Source organism: Heptranchias perlo, chromosome 22 (genome assembly GCF_035084215.1).
Source record: "Heptranchias perlo isolate sHepPer1 chromosome 22, sHepPer1.hap1, whole genome shotgun sequence".
Lineage (NCBI taxonomy): Eukaryota > Metazoa > Chordata > Chondrichthyes > Hexanchiformes > Hexanchidae > Heptranchias > Heptranchias perlo.
The window spans coordinates 7,827,303-7,842,432 of record NC_090346.1 but is presented as its reverse complement, the minus strand read 5'-3'; the positions used below and the strand labels follow the sequence as shown (position 1 = coordinate 7,842,432).

Sequence of the window (15,130 nt, the reverse complement as noted above, 5' to 3'; positions counted from 1 at the left end):
CAATCAATCAGTTCCTGCTGGAAGGTGCAGTTTTGTGAATGACGATGAGGCTCAGCTGTGATGCATAGTGGTCAAATAACCAGCTGACACTCACTATTTAAGTTTATTCATGAAGAATGGTCACTTAGATGGAGCACTGGAGGGCACCTAGTACCTATGAAACTAGCCAAGCAATTAGTCAACACTTTCAGGAGATGAGGAGGGGAGGTCAGAACAATGACTGGGAAGAAAAATCATAAAATAACACATATTAACAACAAGATCTATCTATCCAATTCCCCCTATAAATTTAGTGTCTATTTTTCCCCCAGTTGTTGAATAAAAAGTGTGCATTCTGCTAAAGAAACATTACTATTTAGACAGTTTGGAATGTCATCGTTCTAAGTAGCCTGAGGTTAAAATCAACCTGCACAAATCAAAAAACTAAAAGCAACTTCACAGCTAAAAATACATTTGTTCTGAAGAACATGACCTGAATAAATGTACTGAATGTGCACACCGTAGCTTGCCCATAATTGCTAGTACATAGAAAAAGACTGTGATCCAATTTCCTCCCATCTATTATTATGTTTAACAGTCCCTTTGAGGAATGCAGAACAAGGTTTGAAAATAAAATGTCTGTATATTCTAATACTATGAATCAGTAAATGCTTGATGCGGATTCAGTCGAAATGAACAAAAAGTCAGGATTACGGGCATAATCTCAATCCATGTTTTCAAAACTATACTGCTTCTGTTCTCAAGAGTTTACTTGTGTTGATACGTCTCATTAACCAACAATCCCAAATAATTTTACAATAAAAGCAATGTTCCTATGGCTATTATGTATCTGACTACAGGAAAGGGATCATAAACAACTGAAAAATGTTGACATACCAGGCCAGTAACAAAACAGTGCCAATGGCTGAAATACCTAATTCTATTTTGGAAGGCACCCAACATTGCTTGCAGTCTTGATTTTACCAAATACTCACTTACCAATCATTTTCTCCTTCAAAGTAGCACACTGAGATCAGCCGAGCACCACTACCTACAGCAAACTTATTTTCCTGAGGAGACCACTTCACAAACGTCGCAGCGCGGTTAATTCTTAGAATGACCAACGTTGGCTTCCACACACCATCTTTCTGACTCCACACGTAAGCATTACGATCAGCGCCACAAGTTACAATGCGATCACTCTGCGGAGCCCAGTCAATGCCTGCACAGAAAATATAGCAACCAATTAGTGTAGAATCTTTAGGAATCCAACAACCAGAACATGTCACAAGAGCACAGGAAAGGTAAATGTTATTCATGCTACTATTTTTCTTTTCTTTGACTCCCAATGTCAAAGAAAACATTGAGGAAAATTTTTGTTTTTAATGGTTAAGTTTAGGCCCATCATTTTTATGGAGATTGTGTCAAAAATCACCTGGTCAAAACAAAGTTCTTGATCCTCTTATTTTAATTATACATAATCTAACTGTTGCCAGTTATCAGAAATAATGGCCAAATGCAGATAGTTGCCATGATGGTCACATCTTTCCAAGCCTAACCACTAATTATAACAAGTTCAATTATTTTTTGCTGCATGCCACTAAGTTTGTGTTTTTGAAATATGTCATGTCTAAAGATTCCACAATGCTTATTGGTTCAAGTTACCTCATTTATTGCACTTAAAATACAACCTGATGACATGCCCATGCTTTCAAGCCAACAGGAGACATGACACATGTTTGTGGTACACTTTCCCCCATCTATTTGTATTAAAATTCATCACTGATGTACCTGACATATATTTGCAATGGTTGGATGCAGATTTGATTGGAATTACATGGCAAGAAAACCTCAAGAGAAAAAAGTTTCGCAATTCAGAAATATTCTTCCTTTCTGGTCCTTCTCTCATAATCAATAAGAAGTCATGTTCCATGAGTTAAACACTTGCAAATCACCTGGCCAATTTAAATTGTATTCCAAAAATGTTACACATTCCTCATACGAGCAGGACAAGATAGCCAAAAGGGAAAACGCAGCTGCACTGCCAACTAAGAAACCTTACAGCAAAAGTCCCAAACACTACAGAACCCTCAAACTAAAGATTCAAAACATAGCATTAAAGATAAGATACACAAATTATAAACTACCAAAAGTTCAGAAAAGTGTAATATTTATCCTACAAAAAGCAAGTTATCGCAAAACATTTATACTGTATCCAATATGCAAAGTTCTGCAAGTTACTTCACTCCTTTTTTAAAATTGTACCTCAATTGAGGCTAACAATATACAATGAGTAAAATACAGCTTACACATCTTCTAAAATATTTAATGAGCTAAGTTAGTTGAATTTTCCAACTTGCCCCAGATTCTGTCGATTACAGTCACGCCCCTAAGCATCCACGGCGTTAAGAGATTTCAGCTCAATTCCTAAGTGAGGAGCAAGCACTGAAAACGGGTTAAAGAAGTCAGGCTCGATTTAACCCTCATTGCTATCAACAGCACATGGGATCCTTTTAAAAGCACAGCTACAGTATTGCTATACCAGCGTAATAGATTTTCTTTGGCTGCAATAAAGTACAATTACAGTAACTAAAAAAGAAATCACAAGAGCACATTATCTTTACATAATTGTTACACTACACAACCATCTTTCTTCAACTGGTGACAATACCAAGACCGGGTAAAAATGGCAGTCAGCCTTGGAATCTGGCAAATTTACTTCGGAGTTGCAGCGGCCTATACAAGACATGCCGTTACAAATTCAGCTCTGTTGTAGATATGTTCTCAGGTTCAGTGGTGTCGGTTGCTCCCATAAACACTCTGAACATCTTACATTTATGGGAGTTGACTCACACTGCCTTATGTCTACTTGTATAATGGCATAATCTAGGGATGTAACAGAATCCTTTGCGCTCTGGACCAGCTATTTATGTTTATTGCAAGTGTACTTTGTCAATCTTTCTGAAGGTGGACCATGTTAACACGTGCTTAGGCAAAGCTTGATATAAATCATTAAGTTGCTTTATTTCGTAGTGAGTGAACATAAAGATTAACAGTTCTGATCGATCAGTACAACCTATCTTTGTGAAAAGATACAAAATAAAGAGCATGCCACATTTCACACCAGTGATCATACTTTACTTAAACAAAATATCTTCCAACTATTCTCCAGCATTTCTAATCTCTTTGAACAGATTAAGTTTCTCCAATTTGATTTTGAATGATTTTATATAAATGGTGGTATTAGGCAAATTAGAAGTTGATAAACCCAAAAGTACTGAACTAACAGGATGTGCTGCCACAAAAAGATATCTGGTGAACATTTACACTGGTGTCTTACACATGCAATACGAAGATCTTCAAAGTCATAAAGCCCATTAAAATCTGGCGGGTGTAGGACGGGCTGCCCATTTATCACCCGTTTTGTACTACTGCCGAAGACCAATTTCAACCCCTTCAGCTTACAATGAAAAACTGGATTTTACTAAAATATTTGTAAACAGTTGGCATTTCTGTTCTGAAAATGTTTGCCTGTTCTTTCAGAACAGAAACTTTATACCTTTGGTGACCCACCTTTAACCCTTTGAATGTTCAACTTTATAACTGATTTAGTTGACCATTGGCCAAAGCTTAAATAATGACTGAAGAATTTTAGTCAAGTTATTAGTTTCTTCTTAACAGTCATGAACCTGTGATCAGAGCCAAATGCTCTCAGACAAAAGGATTAGCTTTAAGGCCAGTACTCATGTGATCTGCCTCACTCATTAAATAATCAATAAATTTTAGTGTTTGGCAGATTATCTTGCAGGTATGTCTCAAAGGTAGTCCAAAGTTCATCGACCTCCCAGCATGGTTTGTAAATGAGAGCTGGATACACTTTAAAGAGAAAGTCCCAACTTCAGCACTTCAAAAACCAGATTGAGTTTCTCCAATTTGATTTTGAATGATTTTATATAAATGGTGGCATTAGACAAATTAGAAGTTGATAAACCCAAAAGAACTGAACTAACAGGATGTGCTGCCACAAGGATATCTGGTGAACATTTACACTGGTGTCTTACACATGCAATACGAAGATCTTCAGTCACAAAGCCCATTGAAAAAAAATGCAGATAAAAGCTGGCATGCCCATAGAAACCTTATTGCAAAAGGTTGCTCTCGAGAAGATACTGCCTCTATTGTAGTATTACCTCTCGTGACCCTCATATAGCAGCTCCAAAATGGAATTGTCAGTTAGGCTGTTCCAGGAAAGTCCCCAAAAGACAAAATTGAAGCCCATGGGATTATAGGGGCAGCTGCTGCATGGATACAAAATTGGCTAAGGGGCAGAAAGCAGAGAAACGGTGAATGGTTGTTTTTCAGGCTGGAGGGAAGTATGCAGTGGTGTCCCCCAGGGGTCAGTGTTGGGACCGCTGCTCTTTTTAATATATATTAATGACCTGGACTTGGGTATACAGGGCATAATTTCAAAGTTTGCAGAAGACATGAAACTCAAATGTAGTAAACAGTGAGGAGGATAGTAACAGACCTCAAGGAGGACATAGACAAACTGGTGAAATGGGCAGACACATGGCAGATGAAATTTAACGCAGAGAAGTATGAAGTGATTCATTTTGGTAGGAAGAAAGAGAGGCAATATAAACTAAATGGTACAATTTTTAAAGGGAGTGCAGGAACAGAGACTTGGGGGTGTATGTACACAAGTCGTTGAAGGTGGCAGGAAAAGTTGAAACGGCTGTTAAAAAGGCAGACGGGATCTATGGCTTTGTAGAGGTGTAGAATACAAAAGCAGAAAGTTATGCTAAACCTTTAGAAAACACTGGTGAGATCCTAGCTGGAGTATTGTGACCAATTCTGAGCACCACACTTTAGGAAGGGTGTCAAGGCCTTAGAGAGGGTGCAAAGGAGATTTACTAGAATGGTACCAGGGATGAAACGCTTCAGTTACATGGAGAGACTGGAGAATCTGGGGTTGTTCTCCTTAGAGCAGAGATTACAGACAGATTTGATAGAGGTGTTCAAAATCATGAAGGATTTTGATAGAGTAAATAAAGAGAAACTGATTCAGTGGCAGAAAGGTCTCTAACCAGAGGGGACAGATTTAAGGTAATTGGCAAAAGAACCAGAGGCGACATGAGGAAAAAAAAATTTACGCAGCAAGTTATGATGACCTGGAATGCACTGCCTGAAAGGGTGGTGGAAACAGATTCAAAAATATCTTTCAATAGGGAATTGGATAAATGCTTGAAGTGGAAAAAAATTGCAGGGCTATGGGGAAAGAGCAGGGGAGTGGGACTTATTGGATAGCTCTTTCAAAGAGCCGGCACAGGCATGATGGGCCGAATGGCCTCCTTATCTGCTGTATCAATTTATGATTCTATGAATTCCTACAAAAACTCAGTACCCACGGACCAGTTGAACCAGGAACACTTCTCACCACGATGGACGTCTCGGCACTCTACACCAGTATCCCCCACGATGACGGCATTGCTGCGACAGCATCAATACTCAACACCAACAACAGCCAATCTCCAGACGCCATCCTACAACTCATCCGCTTCATCCTGGATCACAATGTCTTCACCTTCGATAACCAGTTCTTTACCCAAACACACGGAACAGCCATGGGGACCAAATTCGCACCCCAATACGCCAACATTTTCATGCACAAGTTCGAGCAGGACTTCTTCACTGCACAGGACCTCCAACCAACACTATACACCAGATACATCGACGACATTTTCTTTCTATGGACCCACGGCGAGGAATCACTAAAGAGACTACACGATAACATCAACAAGTTCCATCCCACCATCAAGCTCACCATGGATTACTCCTCAGAATCAGTTTCTTTCTTGGACACACGAATCTCCATCAAAGACGGGCACCTCAGCACCTCACTCTACCGCAAGCCCACAGACAACCTCACGATGCTCCACTTTTCCAGCTTCCACCCTAACCACGTCAAAGAGGCCATCCCCTATGGACAGGCCCTGCGAATACACAGGGTCTGCTCAGACGAGGAGGAACGCGATGGACACCTACAGACGCTGAAAGACGCCCTAGTAAGAACGGGATAGGACGCTCGACTCATCGATCGACAGTTCCGACGGGCCACAGCGAAAAATTGCATAGACCTCCTCAGGAGACTAACACGGGACGCAACCAACAGAGTACCCTTTGTCGTCGAGTACTTCCCCGGAGCGCAGAAACTACGCCATGTTCTCCGCAGCCTTCAACATGTCATCAATGACGACGAACACCTCGCTATGGCCATCCCCACACCTCCACTACTCGCCTTTAAACAGCCACCCAACCTCAAACAGACAATCGTTCGCAGCAAATTACCCAGCTTTCAAGAGAACAGCGTCCACGACACCACACAACCCTGCCACGGTAACCTCTGCAAGACATGCCAGATCATCGACACAGATACCACCATCACACGAGAGGACACCACCCACCAGGTGCATGGTTCATACTCCTGTGACTCGGCCAACGTTGTCTACCTCATACGTTGCAGGAAAGGATGCCCCAGAGCATGGTACATTGGCGAGACCATGCAGACGCTGCGACAACGGATGAACGGACACCGCGCAACAATCGCCAAACAGGAGGGTTCCCTCCCAGTCGGGGAACACTTCAGCAGTCAAGGACATTCAGCCACCGACCTTCGGGTAAGCGTTCTCCAAGGCGGCCTTCGAGACACACGACAACGCAAAATCGTCGAGCAGAAATTGATAGCCAAGTTCCGCACCAATGAGGACGGCCTCAACCGGGATCTTGGGTTCATGTCACGCTACACGTTACCCCACCAGTGAAAAAAAGTTATCTGTTTTTAATATAACGGGTCAGTTGCTGTCTTTTCTATGTTTCTACCTTTCTATCTCTGTTTTTTTGTTTTTGGTGATTTGTATATTCAGAGAACTTGTAGGTAACACCTGTCTGTCTGCACACTGATTGCCTTGGCAACGGGCAGTTGAAAAAACTGTCTGTAATCACCAAGCATTGTTCTGTGATTTATAAATGCGATTTCATTTCGAGGATTTCATTTCCAACAACGTTCACCTGAGGAAGGAGGAAGCCTCCGAAAGCTTGTGAATTTAAAATAAAATTGCTGGACTATAACTTGGTGTTGTAAAATTGTTTACAATGATTCTATGAAGGGATACAATGGCTCTTTAATTTGTATATAGTAATTAAGACAAGCTGCTTCAGCAATTTAGGAATGCATTCATAGTTTCAAATAGGAGCATCCTCATTTTAACTTTATCTTTTCAATGTCAAGGGTAAATCATATCAACACCATTTGGAATGTGGCCAAGACAGAAGAGGGAGGCATATTGGGCCAGTGTTTCTCTACCTTTTGTTTCACTAATAGAAATCTGCACCTCCCAATGCTCAGGACATGTACGGGGCATTCAAGCATTCAAACACTGGCCTCAGTAACTCCTGTCAATCTTTCCCCTGATTAAATACATATGCTGTGGACATTTTTAAAATATACATATTTTCTCCCTTTTCTTTGATTTAATCTTGTTAGACTGCATCCAATACACAAGCTGAGGGGACATGACCGACACCCAGACTTCTGCCAATGTTGCTTGGTAACCAGCTCTCAGGAGATGCACAAGAGGAGCCAGCATGATGAGACCTTTGTACAGAGGTTGCTAGTCTCCACTCTGCCTTCCATTTACTGCACAACTCAACAGCTTAAATTTCTGTAATACAGGAAAATGTCTCATTTTACATTGAGGAAAAACTCTTTTGGTGATATCATATAACTTGACTTTCAGTCATCTCCTGTTGCATCATTCGTAACAATTAAAACAAAAAAAATCAATAGAAATGGTTTGAAAATCTGCTTAATTCTTAGGCTAATGATTGTAAGAATTCTTCTTTAAAATCAGTATGGCGAGAAAAGCATTACATGTGTGCTGTCTTTATTAAGACTGATATTTAGTAGCACCTCTGAACTAAGATCCTTTTAAGGCTTAAGAAGTTGTTGCAGTTTGACCTGGAATGTCAAAAACTAGCAATATCTTCACTACATTAGATGGTGCTTCCCAATTCTTCAATTGAATTTAAAGTATTGATATCTGGAACCAGAAGTACTCAAGCTGTTTTTGTACCTGTTATTCGACCATTATGCTCCTTCAGTTCGTGATTCTTGATCCACTGGTTTCCACTCTTCTTATAAATATGAACCTCATGGTTATTGGGGCTAAGTGCTATCTCTGCAGAATCCAGAAAAATAACCAGTAAGAATTCAGATTAAAAGTAACCAGTAAGAATTCAGATTAAAAGTCACCAATGAAATATTATGTGTCAGACATAAATAAGGGTCCCTGAACTTTAAATTCAAGGTTTCTAAAGATAACTTCACTAGACTGGTATACTTCAGGCCAAACAGATCCTTGTATTTCAAGAAACTGTTTGATTCACTCTACACATTAGTGATCCAGTCAGTGGTAGGTTTATCCTAAGAGATGAAGGTGCAGCTATAAACACCTAGTGACTTTCCAATAATGTATATGTACCTACTGTGAACCAATGTCTGATTTTCCAAACTCTCAAAACTAGACGTGCCATAAGAGCAGTCTAGATGACCACAAGTCTAATATGCCAAACTTTAGTTCCACAGACCCATGATATATCATCTGGGATTACTTCTTATTTGTAGTGGCATTATTCCTATTGGAGTAGTATCGTGGAATACGTAACAATTCACTCTAATCCTAATTTTTGTGGTAAGACATCAGGTTTGTAGAATAAATTCTGTGCTTCAAGATAGACAGATCCAAGGCCACCATCCCTGTTTTTATTTACACCCTTGAATTTTCTAAACCTGTGTTTCACATACTTAAAGAGTGGATTATACTACTTTCAACTCCTATCCCATTTGCTCTCTTCCAATTTCCTACTTTAGTTTGATTCTGGAAAGAAATCAAATTTTCTAGATCCTTAAAGCAAATCTCTGACCTAACAAAATAATTCAAAAACATTTCAGATAGCTATAATGTAAGAGAGTAATGCAGATGCTCAACTTGCAGAATAGTTTGTGCCAGATAGGGAAAATAGTAAAACTTAACAATAAAATTTAAGGACCCAAAAAGGAGGCAACTTAAGTTGCCATAAAATTAAAGGTGAATAGCAAGGATTTTAGACATAATTTAAGAAGAGATCTATTAGCTGTGGGAGAGAAAGAACCAATGGAAGAAACTTGCATTTATATAGAGCCCTTTAAGGTGTTCAAAAACACTCCTCAGCCAATGAATTACTTTGAACTGCAGTCACTGTTGTTATGTAGGCAAACGTGGCAGCCGATTTGCACAGAGAAAAGTTCCACAAACAGGAAATGAAATGAATGAACAGATAATCTATTGTTGATGGCATTGATTGATGGAGGAATGATAGCGAGGACATCAGGAGAATTCCCTGCTCTTCACTGAGGGGGATCCATTCATTATAATAAATTAATTTGAAAACACATAATACTGAATTGAAGCTTGCCTAATGAAGCTGTATTCCTTAATTTGGCATTGGGTCGATACAATTAGGACTAGTTCAATTCTGTCACTGACCACCTGCAAATAAAACACATTTTTAAATCCAACCATAACATCATTTTTGCTACTCTCTTACAGATGCCATTTTGCACACAGGCAGGCTGTACAGAATGTACCTGCACATTCTTGCACACCCAAAGCCTGATCTTGTTTCCAAAGCAGCTGGTAGAAAATTGACAGACACAATAGTGTTTGTTACTTCAACTGATGCAGACACAGGGTGGGGGATGAATGGCTGGTTGGATTACTGAATCTATTTTCTAACTGCAGTATTCAATACAGAAACAATGAAAGTACATAAAAATGACAACAGAAACAAGCCAAATACTCCTTTAAAACGGTATCATAATGATCCAAATGGGGTTTTACCTGTCATGGTTGCACTAATTAAATGGAAACTTCATTCTGCAGTAGGCACTGATAAATCCTCAGTACCAAGTCTTACTTTTAAGATTTGAAGGTCAAACTCATGGTCACCTGATCCTGTTAAGTCTCGGGGGTGGGGGGGGGGGAAAGAGGGCAATACATAAACTGGCACCATCTTTAAATTTTGTTTTCTTCAAGGTGAGAAGTGCTCAGGAATTGAACTACAAGCATAAATTAGTGCTGACTTAGGGACAATTTTGTCCTAACCACCCTGAGCATGAGCAGCTAATATAACACTTTGCCCACTTGCACACATGCATTGGATACCATTCTGCACCCAAATTTCTATGCGTTGTACTTCGCCCGTGTTAATATCCCATTTATAGAATCATAGAATCATAGAAGTTACAACATGGAAACAGGCCCTTCGGCCCAACATGTCCATGTCGCCCAGTTTATACCACTAAGCTAGTCCCAATTGCCTGCACTTGGCCCATATCCCTCGATACCCATCTTCCCCATGTAACTGTCCAAATGCTTTTTAAAAGACAAAATTGTACCCGCCTCTACTACTGCCTCTGGCAGCTCGTTCCAGACACTCACCACCCTTTGAGTGAAAAAATTGCCCCTCTGGATCCTTTTGTATCTCTCCCCTCTCACCTTAAATCTGTGTCCCCTCGTTATAGACTCCCCTACCTTTGGGAAAAGATTTTGACTATCGACCTTATCTATGCCCCTCATTATTTTATAGACTTCTATAAGATCACCCCTTAACCTCCTACTCTCCAGGGAAAAAAGTCCCAGTCTGTCTAACCTCTCCCTGTAAGTCAAACCATCAAGTCCCGGTAGCATCCTAGTAAATCTTTTCTGCACTCTTTCTAGTTTAATAATATCCTTTCTATAATAGGGTGACCAGAACTGTACACAGTACTCCAAGTGTGGCCTCACCAATGCCCTGTACAACTTCAACAAGACATCCCAACTCCTGCATTCAATGTTCTGACCAATGAAACCAAGCATGCTGAATGCCTTCTTCACCACCCTATCCACCTGTGACTCCACTTTCAAGGAGCTATGAATCTGTACTCCTAGATCTCTTTGTTCTATAACTCTCCCCAACGCCCTACCATTAACGGAGTAGGTCCTGGCCCGATTCGATCTACCAAAATGCATCACCTCACATTTATCTAAATTAAACTCCATCTGCCATTCATCGGCCCACTGGCCCAATTTATCAAGATCCCGTTGCAATCCTAGATAACCTTCTTCACTGTCCACAATGCCACCAATCTTGGTGTCATCTGCAAACTTACTAACCATGCCTCCTAAATTCTCATCCAAATCATTAATATAAATAACAAATAACAGCGGACCCAGCACCGATCCCTGAGGCACACCGCTGGACACAGGCATCCAGTTTGAAAAACAACCCTCGACAACCACCCTCTGTCTTCTGTCGTCAAGCCAATTTTGTATCCAATTGGCTACCTCACCTTGGATCCCATGAGATTTAACCTTATGTAACAACCTACCATGCGGTACCTTGTCAAATGCTTTGCTGAAGTCCATGTAGACCACGTCTACTGCACAGCCCTCATCTATCTTCTTGGTTACCCCTTCAAAAAACTCAATCAAATTCGTGAGACATGATTTTCCTCTCACAAAACCATGCTGACTGTTCCTAATTAGTCCCTGCCTCTCCAAATGCCTGTAGATCCTGTCCCTCAGAATACCCTCTAACAACTTACCCACTACAGATGTCAGGCTCACTGGTCTGTAGTTCCCAGGCTTTTCCCTGCCGCCCTTCTTAAACAAAGGCACAACATTTGCTACCCTCCAATCTTCAGGCACCTCACCTGTAGCGGTGGATGATTCAAATATCTCTGCTAGGGGACCCGCAATTTCCTCCCTAACCTCCCTTAACGTCCTGGGATACATTTCATCAGGTCCACTGAACTTCTATATTGCTGTTCAGACTGAAGAGGTTGATAGATACATTTTCAAAGATCGGGCTATTGAAAGGCATGAAAACTTTGTGACAAAAATAACGACTACATCTACCAGGCTGAAGATATTTATATAGAAATATGTAGTAGTGATAACACAGAAACAGGTCATTCAGCTCAACCACTCTGTGTCGGTGTTTACCTTCCACGCAAGCAAATAGGCCTAATGATATTTATCTTTCCCGTTCCCGTATCCCTTTATGCCCCCTTTCCTTCATCCACCTATCTAATCTTGAATGTTGACATAGTTTCTGCCTCAACCATTAACCCAGGAAAGTAAATTCCACAGCCTCACAATTCTCTGTGTAAAGAAATTTCTCTTGCTCTCTGTTCTAAATCTCTTGCAATTAATATTGTATCTCTGGCCCCTTGTTCTAGACTCCTTAACTACTGTAAACAGTCTGCTTCTATGTACCCTGGCCCATTCTTTCATAATTTGAAACACTTTTATCATATCGTCCCATAATCTACATTGTTCGAACGAAAAAAAATCTCCAACTTTTCAAAGTTTTCTTTGTATTTGTATTGCCTCATACCAGGAAGAATCCAAATGAATCTGCATTGTACCCTTTCTAAAGCCTCAATAGCCTTCCTATAGCGTGAAACTCAATACTACACAGTACACTCACAGAGGTCATTTCAAGGTTTTATATAGGTTCATCATTACTTCTTGGCTTTTATATTCTCTATACCTCGTGATAAAACCTAGAATTCCATTAGCTTTTTTAAGGCCTCATCAACCTAAGGTCTGCCTTTATTGTCCTATGAACCTGTACCCCCAAATCCCTTTGCTCTTCCACAGCTGAGTTTATTTCCATATAATTATGTGTATAATTACTTATTATTTCTTTTTACCAAAATATACCACCTCACACTTACTGACATTAAATTACATCTGCCCCTTTTCAGTCCATTACCCCATCTTATCAATATTCCACTGCAGCTTCCCTTGTTCTGCTAAAGAATTAACTACACCTCCTATCTTGGTATCATCTGCAAATTTCAACACCATTCCCTCTAGGTCTATATCCAAATCATTGGTATGCACCGTGAATAGAACTGAACTCTGTGGGACACCACTGCCCATTCCTAACCACTCTGAAAAACTGCCCCTAACCTACTTTCTGTTTTTTCTCTTCTAACCAATTTTTAATCCAGTTTGCCACCTTCTCCCTACTTTTATACCCTTTAATCATCTCTAGTCATCTCCTGTACGGTACCTTGTCAAAGGCTTTCCTAAAGTCCATGCATGCCACGTCCATGATATTTCCCCCATCTACCGTGTCACCGTCTCAAATTTGATGAGGTTTGTCAAACACAATTGTCCCTTTTGAAAGCCGTACTGGCTATTTCTAATTACCTTCTCTTTATCTAGATATGTGTTAATTTCTTAAAGACTTGTCCCTACTACAGATGTTATGCTAATTGGCCCATAAGTACCCGATTTAGCTCGGTCTCTTTTTTTAAAAAATAGGCACTATATTAGCCATTTTCCAGGCCTCTGGCACACATCCACACTCAGTGGAGCCCTGAAATATAATTTCTAAGACAGTGGCAATTTCCTCCCTCAGGATCCTAGGATGTATCCTGTCAGGCCCTGGTGCTTTGTCTTCCTTTAGCCTTAACTAATGGATAAAAGGAAATTTTTAGATAAATCATAATATCGCCCATCTTGCTCTCAACCATTTCAGGATTCACCTCTGCTCCAACCACCTCCTCTTTAGTAAAGACCAATGTGAAGTACTTATTAAATACCTCCACTATTTTTTGATCATTGTCTTTGAATTGACAATCCTCTCCTCTCAGGAGTACCACCATGCTTCTAACAATTCAATTCTACTGATTCACTTGTAAAGTTACTGTTCCTTTTGAGGATTTGGATTTGTTTTCTCAAACTCCATCTTAGCTTTCCTTATCCCACTCTTGATTTCATTATTTTTTCCATATTCTATTTTAGTTTTTTAAATTATTCTTATAGTCCTCATAGGACCTCTTTCTGAATTTTAATTGGTTTCCAACCTCCTTATTCACCCACAATGTCGTAAAACTACTTATAGTTTAGTGCACTGCTTAACTCGGGGATAAGAGAAAACTATATATAGAGATGGTATTGTGCCAGCAATGGTGTATCAAAGGAGTGACGGTTTTTCTTCACAGCTGAAAAGATATCCCCATTGGACCACATTAATTATAAGGGTATACTTTGAAATGTGTCATCTAAGGCAAATGTAACTACAGTTTTCTCAATGGTAATTGATCACATTCCTGGGCATTGAAAATATCCCTAACTTGATTAACTGAGCATCAGTCATTAGGCACTCCCGAAACAAATAATGGTTAGTGAAGAACTTTTCATATTAAGTAAAGCCTTTTAAAATTCTCAATTGTGCAAGTTTTTTTGAATGCAGTTATTTTAGTGGAATTTCTACAATTCAAAGAAGTACAAGAACCAGGTGTGAATTGGCACTTTTACAGTACAGAAGATGGGAGAATCATGCACTGGTTCTGTGTTTACACGGCTAAATCAGTCTCTCCTTTCTCGACAGCAGAATTTTGTGGGTCTACCACTCTACCACTGGGATGAGAGCGCCAGATTTAGCAGTGTAAACCCGGGGAGCCAGCCACAAAAATATCAGTCGCCTGTGAACAAGTGGCAGTATAACATTGCCTTCAATGTAAAAACACAGAACTATCAGCGTAACCAACAATCCTTCCATTTTTTCCCAAAGAACTGATAATTCATGCGCGTTTAGAGGGCTGTCCCAAAATATAACTTACGTGTCCGATCTCGATTCCAGGCATGGCATGTGATTGGCTCGACCAAGAATTGATGGCGAGACATTCTAGTGTCAGAGCTTCTTTATGACCGTCACTGAACCTATAAAATTTTATAAAGAGTGAAACAACATGTAAATCAGTGCTTTGAACACATATCTATTCAAAGAAACTATTGCTCCCCATGTTTAAAATCTTAAAATACTAGTATTATCTTCAGTAATCTATCCCAAATTACTGAAAGGAAGAAGGCAGTCACACTCTCTACAAGATACCACCTAGATTTAACACTGCAACAGCAGTTAAACAGTACTGACTCTAAAAGGACAGGCCTTTTTTTAAAAAAAAGAAAAAGTAAATAGCACTTCGTGTTACATGATTGCATTAGTGTTAACCTTTTTCTGAATACTTTAGGCACTAATTGTGTTTTTTTAG

At 39.9% G+C, this 15,130-nt stretch overlaps 1 protein-coding gene across 1 annotated transcript in view; it reads right to left on the bottom strand.

Annotated features, from left to right (window-relative positions):
• LOC137340447 (actin-related protein 2/3 complex subunit 1A) overlaps window positions 1-15,130 on the bottom strand; it is a 37,431-nt gene that overhangs the window by 14,972 nt on the left and 7,329 nt on the right. Inside the window, exons 2-4 of the mRNA XM_068002886.1 lie at window positions 14,699-14,798; window positions 8,112-8,216; window positions 979-1,201 (exon numbers count right to left, since the gene is read on the bottom strand). Of these exons, the coding sequence (XP_067858987.1) occupies window positions 979-1,201; window positions 8,112-8,216; window positions 14,699-14,762 (392 nt within the window). The 5' untranslated portion in view covers window positions 14,763-14,798. The remainder of the gene's footprint in view (window positions 1-978; window positions 1,202-8,111; window positions 8,217-14,698; window positions 14,799-15,130) is intronic.